At 37.4% G+C, this 12,822-nt stretch overlaps 1 protein-coding gene across 1 annotated transcript in view; it reads right to left on the bottom strand.

Moving 5' to 3' along the window:
• Nucleotides 1–12,822, bottom strand: part of LOC306807113 (uncharacterized protein) — a 237,198-nt gene that overhangs the window by 222,402 nt on the left and 1,974 nt on the right. Inside the window, exon 2 of the mRNA XM_079316405.1 lies at nucleotides 1,864–1,908. Within this exon, the coding sequence (XP_079172531.1) occupies nucleotides 1,864–1,908 (45 nt within the window). The remainder of the gene's footprint in view (nucleotides 1–1,863; nucleotides 1,909–12,822) is intronic.

The following is a 12,822-nucleotide window of genomic DNA, read 5'->3' as shown; positions in this document are numbered from 1 at the left end:
AAGGAAAAGCACAGAGACATGCAATAACACATCTGCTCCATTAGGAACTGGTAACAGATATGTAAGATAAGGTTGCCCTGGTATGGAGCATGCATAAGAAGCTGTGTGCATTACATCTTAATGCTCACAATGCAATTATAGCTTTTTGATTCTGTAAGCAGTTGCTGATCTCTGCCACATCACAATAAAACCACAACCACCACATACGCATTTTTCATACAAAACATGGCCACAAAGTCTTGGCAGAGCCCGAGCCAAATTCTGACATTAATTACATTGGCAGAACTTTGCAGTAGTACCACATTCATACACAGCTCTGCTGCTCAAATCTGTACCTACAGCAGCAAGATTAGCTTAGAAACTGGTACCTACCCTTCAGACAGCATTGTATATTGCTCATATTACCAGTTAGGATTATTCCAATGCTGAAATGCTTGTCCCTCCTCCCCTCAATATCTAAAGGCATCTGGAATCTAAAGTAATAGAACTATACAAATGCATAAGCAGGTAGATGAAAGACATGTGAACAGAAACATCTATTTCAAAATAACCCAAACCATTGTCTTTCTTAAATGGCAGAAACATATTTCCATTCTTTACTATTTGTCACTGCTTCTAAAGAAATATTAGCATGCACCCCGCTTGCTGATAACTCATTGTTAGTTTATCACTTAATTAATTCAGATATTAAATTTTCTTTTACCTTATTAAAGAGCCAGTTCCCTGCTATTATATTGAATTGCTAGCATTTTCACACAGTCACATGTCAGGTATCAGGAAAAAAATATCCATCTATTAATTCACTGTCAATAAAATCTAAGGAAACAGAACTGATTATTGGTACCCAGGCTTTTCAAATCCAGACCATAGAATCATTCAATATAGTATTGATACTTCCCATCAAAACACTCCTCTGTGATTATAAATGTGAGGCTGAAGAAAAAGAAATATTTCAAACTTTATCAGAAGGAGCACCTTTACATAAAACCCTAACCAAAGCACCCTAATGGCCAAGAGAGCTCCCAGAAATGCTGCACCAAGAGAAGGCTGAACAGGTAACTTGATGTAGACATGCAGATGTTCAAGAGGACTAAACCCAGTGTCAGGTGCCCTTTTTGTGATCCAAAACTCTCAGCCTGACATCTGAGTGTTGGGCTGATCCAGAAAAGCATTTTCATGACAGTGCAATTCCCTAAAACTTGAAGGTCTAAAACGTGGTGTTATTTGGAGATTGACAGCAAGGTGTCCAAAAGCATCGGTGTTGGACTTACTCTGCTTTTATAATCTTAGTTTTGATTTTGGTGACAGCAGAATTAAACCTTAACTCCCCCCAAAGACTACTCCACTGATGACAATTTAGGACTTCAAGGCTGTATTTTAAATGCATGTATTAGCAGATCCCATAGTTATATTTCTCCTCAATCACATTTCATGCAAGTAGTTAGTGACCTCAGCAGTTAGTTCTATTCATTTAAAGGCCTCCATTTTTAAAATTTTACAGATACATCCACCTTAAGTCTAATAATTACAAAGATTTTCTTTTTCCAGTGACAGACAGACATACACAAGTGTGTTAATTGACAGAGTACCTTACCTCCATAATGCATTCTTATGTTTTATATACAGGTAAGCTTCAAGAGTGCATTTCTTAATCCAATGAAATATTTATCAGATCTGAGATCTAAAGTGTACATATTCAATTTTTTATGCACACCTTTACATGATTCATGAAATTCACTCATCATGTGAGTTCTTTTCATTAAATTTTGTTTTTATGTATCATTGTTACCTTTTTTTTTACAACCAGATTTATATTGAACTGACAAATATCATTCAGGTATCTTTGAACAAAGTAGCTCTCACCTTTTGATAGAAATCATGAAGCTGTAGCTCCTGTGGTAGGTTTCTCTGTAAATAAACAAAAAACAAAAAAAAAACCAAAAAAAACCCCAAAAACAAAAACAAAAAAAAGAATAATTAAATTCAGGATAATGTTAAATCCGCTATGAAAAACGATGCGTTACATTATGCGAGTTAATTTCTTTATTAAAGTTTATGAATATGTTCAGAGATGGCCACTGCTACATGGAATAATGCTGATTAAAAAGAATATTCTGAATGGATATAGAAATGCATCATCACACTTAACCCAAAATGGATTTTGGACTGGAGATTGTTTGGTGTCTCAACTAAATTCACGCTCTCATACATCTTAAGAGGCAGCTGGGTTTCCAATCAAAATCAAACTCCTGTAAATCAAAATTTAGTCTTGCATTACAGGTACAAGGGAGTGTAACTTGCTGGTGAGGAATATTTTGACTGTTGAGATATTTGTGTGATTGCTTTGTAACCACTTTATTGAGCACAGCACTGAGGGTGGGATTTGGGCACTGGAGCACAGAGGACTGTGAGCTCTGCTACTCCAGCAGCAGTACCTGGCCCAAAGCTTGGGAGGCTGGTTTGGGGTGAGCTGTGGCTCCATGTCCCTCTGTGCTGCTCAGGGCCTTGCAGCAGCACTCGCTGAGGGTGCTGAGAAGTGTCCCTCATCATTTAACAAGTATCCCTGTGGCTGCCTCAGGAAACAGCTCCCCAACACTTTGTAAAACCAGGCTTGATTTGGAAGTCACACAGGAACACATTTATTCCTCTAGGAAACAGGTAAATGTCACAACACATTGATACCCTGCAAACCAGATACAGACATGTCACAGTGTTTGGCCAGCATTCTCCAGAGTGCAAAGCATTTATTTATAGAAACTATTTAATAGCCAGTTGGCGTCCTACCTTAGTCCTTCTGTATTGCCATTCTTGATTTTTTGGAGACACAAGTTTGGGTGCCACACACTAACACACTTTTGAGGTACTCTCAACTCATACAGGCTCCATAGGAGACACGGGCTTGACACTTTGTATAACCTCCCCTCAAAAATGGGACTAACAAAATGTCATTTTTTAAACTCATCTAAACAGCACAGATCTGCTGATATTACCTTACAGAGTCACAAAATCATAGGGGAAATATTTTAGCTTTCTAAATAATTTGAGGTACAAAATTACACTACTTAATGCTAACTGCAGATTTTATTTATTTTTCTTATGAGAATGAATACTTTAAGTACTAACCCCAGCTACTGACCCTTTACATGAACTAATTCCTCAACTAACATCACTTTTGCTTTCACTTAGTGTCAGTGAGAGGAAAAGAAAATCCAAACACCATCCCTCTTTCCTTCATCATTAAGATCAACATTTGCTCAAACACGAGTTATAAGCAGAAGACAGAATGTCTCTGCTGTGAAAATGGGGGTAGGAAATATTTTTAGGCTGGCAATTAATTGATGTTCAAAACCAGGAAAGGTATTATGGCTTTTAATACTAACTCCTGTATAAAAAAATATTGTACACATGTATCTATACACAATGTGTATAGCTTTATATGTTTTATATATCTGTTCCACTATATAAAGTAGTTAACTGGCTGATCTCAGGATTTTATTTTTCCTTGAAAAAGTTGTTGCCACAAAGACTACAAAACATTATTACAATAATTCCAGTGACAGGACTATCTGTGCAGTCAGCAATTTCAGCTCTGTTTATGGTTCAGATCATATAGAGTGTTTTTGCAATTAAAACATAACAAAAAAGGAGACTTGTTTAATAGCTGAAACCACTGTAAAAACTAAGGTCAACTACTTGAAAGAACAAAAAATGGCTGCAAGATTAGTTTCCCTTGAAGTTTTCCTCTAGAGCCTTGTAATCTGGCATGCCAAGCAATACACTCACTTCTGAGAAACTGCTCCAAAAAAGAATTGCAGCTGTAGAACATCACTAAACCTTCATAAAACACAGTCCCATACTACTTTTGCTTACATTGTTAAGTTAACCATTGCTTCTAGAGATTTAAAAAAAAAAAATCTTCTTGTTATCTGTAGAAAATGACCATAATCTTACTGGCTTTCAACGGCCAAGGGAATGCTCTCCCTCACAGGAACATTAAATAATATTGGGGCAGAAAGATTGTCCTGAACTTCTAGTCAGAGACTAGAAAACTACATTAGTCTAGAAAAAAGCATTCCTCCAGCTGAGCTTGCATGCCTGTGGCTGGACTAAACTCTCTCCCCAATTAAATTATATCAGTGTTGATAGCTCAATCTCCAGGAAACTCTGTCATTATGCCATCAGAGAAAACCGATGTTGATTCCCCCCTGCAGATCTCATTAGTGAGGCCAAAGGTGGGAAGAGAACCTCACTTACTCTTTCAAAAAGAGAGGATCACCACAGAGGTGTCCTTTGTGTGAAAGTACAGCCTGGTGTGTAAGTCATGTTTTAGATTCATTTAGAAAAATGAACAAATCCAACAAGAGATGCTGCCACTCTCCTGCTAGTTCAAAGCAAAAAAAGCACTTAAACAATTCATGGTTTATAACAAGGCAGATCACAAAGAATAAAAGAAAATAAATGTTACATAAATCATGTAATCTCTTTCCCAATGCAGTTCATTAACAGCTTCAAAAATAAATCAAATAACATTGCCAAAAAAAAAAAAAAAAAAAAAAAAAAAAAAAAAAAAAAAAAAAAAAAAAAAAAAGAAAGCTGAGATAATTAGATTTGTACAGCAAACTTATTGTGCTAACATTCCAAGACATCTTGAAAATTACACCAACATATTTCTGGCTAAGAGCATTACTAGAATAACTTTCCTTTGAAAAATGACTTAGTGTAAAAGTACCCCATCCAGAGCAGCTCCAAACACTGCTCCATGATGCATTTCATCTTTCCCAGTTGTAAGACCAAATGTTCAAATGATGTATCCCCAGTAAATCAGAAGAGCCAAGCATCTGAAGTGACCAGGGCACAGAACCCGTGGGCAGCATGTGTGGGCAGAGCACACTCTTTTCACATCAGCCCAGGAAAGCAGAGAGCACAGATTTTCTGCTCCTACTTACCCTGGAGAAGGGAACTGTACAGCAAGTGAAAGCTGCTGGACTGAACACTTACAGCCCTGGAGATGATGGATCTGCTTTGGGACTTTTGTACTTTAAAGTCATAGCAGATTCTTACAAGTTCAGTAGAGCTATGAGGAAGAGAGGCTTAGATATGCCTCAATGAACATCTATACACTTCAGCAAGTTGCTACATCCTGTGCACTATATAATATTTATACATCTTAGCATTTTTTAAATTCTCAGAAATTTCTACCAATGAAATTTTTACCAATTTTTCTGCGCCTGCCCAAACCTTCTTTGATATTTAGCTGCAAAAATAACTTTTTTTTTTTTTTTTTTTTTTAAGTTGATACCAGCATCGTTAATGAAAACTAGTATTCCCAAGAGATGAAGCAGTTTTAAAAATCATGACAACATCAACTCAACTTTGATATGCTGGACAGAGATTAGAAGTCATGGCAAAAAATCTGGACTAACATGTCAAGCCATGGGTTTTCTGTGACACTTGAAAATCCCTCATGCTTTTGTCTACCTTGTCTGTGAGGTGAGGTGAGGTGAGGTGAGGTGAGATGACACCACTGCTATTTCACAAGACTAAAGGAATGGTTAAATTTTACAAAAATGGGACCTCTGGTGAGTATCTAATATTCACAAGGGATATGAAAAGGCAAAAAAATATATTATGCAAAAAAAGGCAAAAACAAGCACTAGAACAATCAGGGCCAAGCAAGCAGAAACAGATGGAAAATGCTATTCAGAGACTAGAAAAGGCATCAATAAGGTCTCCCTGGAGAGGGAGCCTATAAACCTAATCACAAGACTTCCTTTGGGGAAAAAACTAGCAGATAGGCAAATGAAAACAAAATGAGTTAATAAACCCAAAAAACCACTAAAAACACTGAAGCAAGTAAAGATGCAAAACCCTCCATCGAAACCTATTAGCAGTTCTGCAAAGTCTCCAAAAACACAACCCAGATCCAGTCTCTGGAACAAGATATTTAATAGTTCAAGGCAATTAAGAAAATCTACCTTTGCCATGTATAGTCTTGGAGCATGCCAGAAAATACTGCCCTGGAAATAAAGCACCAGTAGTGCCAAATGTAGCCAAAACCCAGCAGGTGTGGCACAGCTTGCTCTCATGTGTCCTGCTTTCAGTACTTGGCCTCATGCTTTGTTGGTTGCCTTTGTACATTGTAAAGTTCTGAGTCACATGCTCAAAATAATTAAAATTCGTACTTTTCAGACTTTGAGTGCTGCAGAATAAAACTGTGGTAAAAAAACGACAAATAATATAAGAATTGATAATTTCTAAACAGCAGACTTGCAAAAGTTGCCATTGAAGGACTGTGTAATGCCTTTCTCCCAAGTACTCAGCTGGCTGCATCCATCTCTGAAAGGAGTCACTAACAGGATATCACTGTGTTAGTAGTAATTATTACTCTGTTGGGTTTAATCTAACCTAAGAGCAGAAAAAACACCATGTGATCTGAGCAACCAACCAGTCATGGGTAAGAACTACCCATTAAATGATATTTAACGTCATTTTATATTGGAAATACTTACAGAATCATGAATGCAACTGTAAAAATCAGTGATGCATGAAGTGGGAAAAATGCTGGATGCATCATATAAGTCACATACAATAAATAAACTGACTGTCATGACTTACAATCCTATATTTAGCACTTAAAATTATTTCTCTTAACTTGCTTTGCACTTACTCTCATGAGAAACAATAGTCTCACAACTCTTTTGTACATTCTTTAGTTTTACAGACTAAAGCTGAGACAGATGATACAATTTCCTTAAGCAAAACACAACAGTAGAGCCAAGGATGGACTCAGATGTCTTAATTTTCAATACAGGAATTATTCCAGACTTCATTCCTTCATTCAGTGTTTAACATAGATGTTGCAAAAATAATTTATGCTGCTTTAAGTTTATTTTTTGAATTCCAGTGGAATGATCTCTTTTTAATTTGGTAAGTGAAATGAATACAATGTAATCCTTGAAATAAATCCTTCCATTGAAATTGTGCTTGGAATAAGGAACCCTAGCCTGGTATGTGCACAAAGAACTCAAATTCCAGAATAGCAAATTTCAGCAAAATAAATTGAACCAGTTCAACCAGTCATATTTTCTGTTTGTAAAATCAGTTTTGAACCTCTGATTTTTGTCAAAGTATGCAAAAGGAACATATTTTTGAGAATATTCTTTTTCATTATGGGTGTAAAAATATTTAAATGTCTTATAACAAAAGTTAGGCAGCAAGTTATGGAAGGAGCTGTGCCCTCTCATCTCCAAAAATGCACAGTGTTGCTAAGGGGGACAGTTGGCAATTTTTTCACTATTATTAACTTTTGGGAATATGGGAATAAAGAGCAAGTCTCATCAGCTACTCACAGAAAAACCTAAACAAACAAACAAGCAACTCAAAAATTTTTTAAACCCACACATTTTACAATATTATGAATAACTTTATATGTTTAATTTCTGCTCAGTGCATGGGTTATTGGTCAGAAAAGCACAGGAACATGCACAGGATCACCCCAAAACAGTGCCCATGGTGACAACACCTGAAGAGGGAGGCAGGAGCAGCTGGGATAAGTGACATTGTCCTCGTCAGGAGCAGCTCTACAGAGCTCCCTGCCCTCCTGCTGCCCTGGCTCTGGCACAGCAAAGCACCCTTCCACCTTGCTGCTAATCCAAAATTAATTCCAGGTCTACAACATGAACTTATTCCCCATTTCAAAAAGCTTTTTGTGGTTAAAAGAGATATGCAACCAGGATGACAATCCACAAGACAGCATGAATTTATGAAGGCAGAATTACCGAGTCAGGGCAAGAAAACATCTTTTGGAATTGCCTCAGATTCTAATATTTTTCCTCAATAACTTTGCCCAGCAATAACAGAGAAAGAAACAACCACAGTGGTTTCTAGGTGGCTAAAGTGGTTATATCCCAGGCATAAAATACCAAACAAAACTATCTTTTAATAAAAAACTTTCCTTCAAATGTAAAACTGATACCTTTTTCTGGTTTATGGATAATTTAGCTTGATTACTATAATTGTCACAAAAATGCTGAAATATAACTCCCTTCTTCTTTAAACAAAGATTGTCTTACAGCCTTGGGATCAGTCCATTGACTTTTTTGCATTGGTGGAATAATTCAGAGGGTGAAGTTTTAAAGGGACACAGAAATTTGCCTGTCCTGACCTCCCAGTCAGTGTAGAAGGAACATGACATTCCCCATGACTTGCCAGGCAAGGCAAAAGCAAGAAGCCAATAGGTCCCAAAGTGTTTCTCAGCTGAGGGAGGGAGGCTCCCAGTGCTAGACCCTGGATGCAGGTGCAGAAGAAGCCTGTGAGACTGTCTGGAGGTGTGGGCAGTGCAGAACATGATGCTGCACCAGCCAGGTGGCAGCAGGCTGCCTCCAGCCACACACAAATCAAAATGCTCCACTCCTCCCTGCTCACCACCCCCAAACATGGCTAATACACTTTAAGACAATTTTATCTGCATGGTTGCTTCCCAGAGGAAACTAATTCTCAGTGTGGCTCCTTGAAAACATATGCAAGACTCTAAAGCAGAAAATATGGATGCTGCCATGATGCAACTTCAATGGCTAAGTGGGTCCCACTCAAACATTGACAGCATTAACTGCTGTAACTGACAGTGGCATTCTCTGCTGAAATTAGGTCATCTAATAAACACACACACTATACATGCTCATTCCCTCTCAATTTAGAGTCCCTTTGTAGCTAACAGCAAACTATCCCTTTCTCTCTGAAGTACTGGAGAAACTGGCTCCTACAAAAGAAGTTTTATGCTATTGCAACCACCTTCTTATAAGTAATGAGCTACTGCATCATTTTTAAATTAGTGCAGTAAGTAACTTTCTGAAGGGGGTTGTACATCTCTGGTTCTTACTTCATACACATGATGGAGATATCATCTTTGGGGTTTTTATTCTTAGCTTTAGCCAGTGCAAAACTGACCTCTTTGAATCAATCCAGAACATTGCTACAGGTTGGTGCTCCTTCACACAGACTAAATACTTGTTCACACATTTCACAGTTCAGCACAGGCTTCCCCCAATTTCTCAGTACCAAATGAGAGATGTCATCACCTAACAGTTTGGCAAATGGCACCTTTTGCTAAATGAAGGCTGGAAAAAATTAATTTGATGTCTTCTGTAGCTTTTACCTACTCAGTTTACTTCATGTGGACACAAGGTCAGTTTCAACAGCAAAACTGGAGATTGAGTCAGGAGAAAATGGAGCTGAAAGTGGGGTGTACAGTGTTTTTGGTGGGATGTTATTTAGATTCCAACTAAAATTAGAGATTGTAAAAATGGGCCTGACAATATTCATTTGAAAAAGAACTGAATATTAATAATGAAAGTCCTGCATAGCCCTGGCCTCTATTTTCTTACAGACTCACAAGTCATTATTTCATCCATCACACTGTTCTCTACAAGCTTTCCTTTAGTGTCATACTTTGCATGATGGCCAGCTCAGAGAGGGACTATAAAAACTTGATGCAAGCATTTAAAAACTGAGAAAATTCTTTTGCATTAGTGATATAGGCATTTATAACACATCAAAACTCCTTTGTAAGAGTTTCTGTTGTTTTTATGTGTGTTTGTTTTCAAAACTCAAGCTCTATTTCAACAGTCAGGTCAAACATGGAATTTCACAGTGTATGTTTTACATACTCTCATTCATCTTTTCACTCTAACAGCTTCTCAGTTTCCATCACTCAGGGTAAAATATTTCATCTTCCTGAAAGCTTCAATAGCAATAGAAACATCATTCAAACACCAGCAAACTTCTGCTCAGAAATACATTGTTTAAGTGATAGACCACATTTGGCATTTCTACTGCTGTATATTATAACTGCTTTCTTCAGAGTGCTTTACACATAATGGAATTTATAAGAATCTCTTCTAGTGAATAATTTGTCCTAATGTGCTTGAAATATGCAATACCTATTAGTAATAGATAACACTTTTTTCCCCCCTGGCTCTTCAATGTTTAATGTTTCAGTTTTATGAAGCCTGAGATTAAAAAAAATCCAGTTTTTAAAACAAGCAGAATTTACAATCTGTTAAAATTCCACACAAAATAATTAAAAATATTAAATAAAATAAAAATGTGCTGTTAAACACAGAAGAGATGAATAGCAATGTAACTTCCACTTAGATAAAATAAAACCAGAACAAACAAAAACAACCAGAAAACACATAAATGATAAAAAGCAAAAAACTGTGATATGAATAAACTGGTGCGATTGTTTTATGTGAAATCTGATAAAGAATTTTTTACAAGAGGCTCTTCAGCTTAGGGTGTACACAACTCAATACTGGTAGGACTATTTTCCACATAATGCTTCTGAGGATAAAACAAGCTCCCTTCATAGCTTGTCTGCGTGTTGGCAGATGTCTGTTGTTAACAAGGGAGTCTTGCATACTCTATTCTCTTCCGGAGTTTCAATTTTGTTCTTTTATTTCTTTGTCAGTGCCTTTTATCTACAATGGAAATCACACATTCTGAAAGCTGAGTTCTTCCTTGTGCACATGGAATACCTATCTTTAACATCACCATATTTATACACACACATATGTTTTCTAATTCTAAGACAAAAAGCAAGGGATAATCTTTGGGCATATATTATTTACCAGAATCTGGATTTGAATCTTCACACTCTGCTGCAAAATGGTTCTAAACAACCCTTGATCTACCAGTTCCACACACCCTATTTTACACGAGACCTTCTCAGGCAAAACAGAGCTTAATATTTTGTCAGTTCTCAGGTCTCTGCCTCATCAGTACAGACTGTGCTTCTGGTGTACAAGGGACACCACTCATCCCTGGGATGCCACCAGAGAGGCTGCCTTTTGTACATTACATAACCATTATTTAGTGGTTAAAATGAAAGTGCAGGACAGAAAAGCTTTAAGAGTGGATTTCTATTTTATACATACATTAGCAAATCTTCAGAGGCTACCTGGCTAATTGAATACCATCATAATTCCCCTGCACTGAGCCTGTGGAATAACTGCCATTCAAACATGGAATGGAAACAGAGACTGCAATATGGCAAATTTAATACAAAGACTTTTAACAGCGATTGCCAGAGGAGCTCTCAAAATTAATCACTTTCAGACAGAACAATGTTGCTAATTCCTATTTAAGTCTGAAATATTTAACATACTGATCTTCTCAGAATGTAGTTCAAAGGGAACACTCCTCCTCTTCAGAGCAACTAGGGACCAAGCTTCTTTAATAGGATTGCAAGAGCCCCAGAGTGGCTCTGCAGTAGCTTATGAAGATGGTGGGTTAGCCTGCTTACTGTGATATTTACTGCATCAGTTTATTTCAGCTATAATATTTAAAGAAAAATAAGTCAAAATGAAGGTTCAACAATGTTCCACTTTTCTGCAGATCATCAGGGACAGCAGTGGCTGATGTCAGAGCAAGTCAAAGCCAGGTCTCACCCCTAGCAGCAGGCTGGTTTACCCATACACCTGACCATAAGTCAGACCAGTTTGTCTTCCCAGCATGTGCTGATCAGTTTTCATGTCAAACAGATGCATCTGTGAACTCCCTAATTGTCCAGTTTCTCTCGTGCTTTGCTCCTCTTGCCAAATAAACATGCTCTGGTTGTATGATCATTGCACACCCGCTGCCACCACCTCCTGCGAGGAAAAAAATATGCCAAAATCCAGGTGAACCCAGGAGCTGAGTGCTATCAGCACTCCAAGGACTGCTCTGAGGCCTGGACTGCCATGGGAATATTCCCAGGATCTGGCAATGACCTTATACATGCAAATTAAACGGTGCATCAAGAAAGAATCAGGTGAATAATCAATCCTTTAACCTCATCAGTTTTTACCAACATCCATAAAGCCAAAATCTGAAAAAACAGTAGGTTTGGTTTGGTATATTATTAACAGAGCTACCAATCCTATTGGGTTTTGAGAGTCATGGAAATGATCTGATCCTCCCTTTTACAAGAAAAACTCTCAAAGAGCTTCTTACATGAGCACTTCAGCAGTCTGCCATGTTCAAAGCATCTCTGTCCTGAGATGAGACCCAAGGACTGCTATTTACCTTGCCTGTCTTCAGACTAAGTCATGTAGTTAATTTTATTCTACATAAGACACATGAAAGGACATTAAAAGTAATATAATTTGATTAAAACTTGGCTTAAATATATCTGTTGGAGCTGAACTGTCAGATACAGTGTAAGTTTCCACATTTTCAAGTCTTAAAATATTATTTTTAAATTATAATGTTGATGCACTGACAGAACTTTTCTAACATTTATCTATAGCAGTTATGGACTTGAAGTAGTTTCATTTTGGTTTCATTCTGAAGTTGAATAGGATTAAAAAAATGACATCTAAACTCAAGTGGATCTCAGCTATGCCACAAATCTCACTCCTGTGGAAGAGGATTTATGGACTTTTAGTTGACTAATAAGAGTGCAATGGCAATGCATACTGTGCACACTGTCACACGTAGGGTGAGGTACCATGAGATGTGCACTGTGGCCACAGTGCAGTGGGGCACATGGTGCACAATTTTTAGGCCCTTTGGAAGGAAAAAAAAACAATCTGGGAGACAGCTGTCTGCCATTTCAGGGAACTAAATCAGGAACATATGTTTCTCAGTTTTCATATTTTCTTTCAAATAACACCCTCAAATATTTACACACAAACATATATAAGCACACACACACAACAAAGCCTCCAAATGCACTGGCGAATGATTCACTCACTCCTCAGTACCCTAGGTCTTCTGGCATACAAAATTCCAGCTGCATAAAGCAGTTTAGCAGAAGAATATATTGAAAATCAGCTTCAAAGA

This window comes from Erithacus rubecula, assembly GCF_903797595.1.
Source record: "Erithacus rubecula genome assembly, chromosome: 12".
Lineage (NCBI taxonomy): Eukaryota > Metazoa > Chordata > Aves > Passeriformes > Muscicapidae > Erithacus > Erithacus rubecula.
The sequence above is the reverse complement of the archived record's forward strand: the minus strand, read 5'-3'. Positions and strand labels throughout refer to the sequence as shown.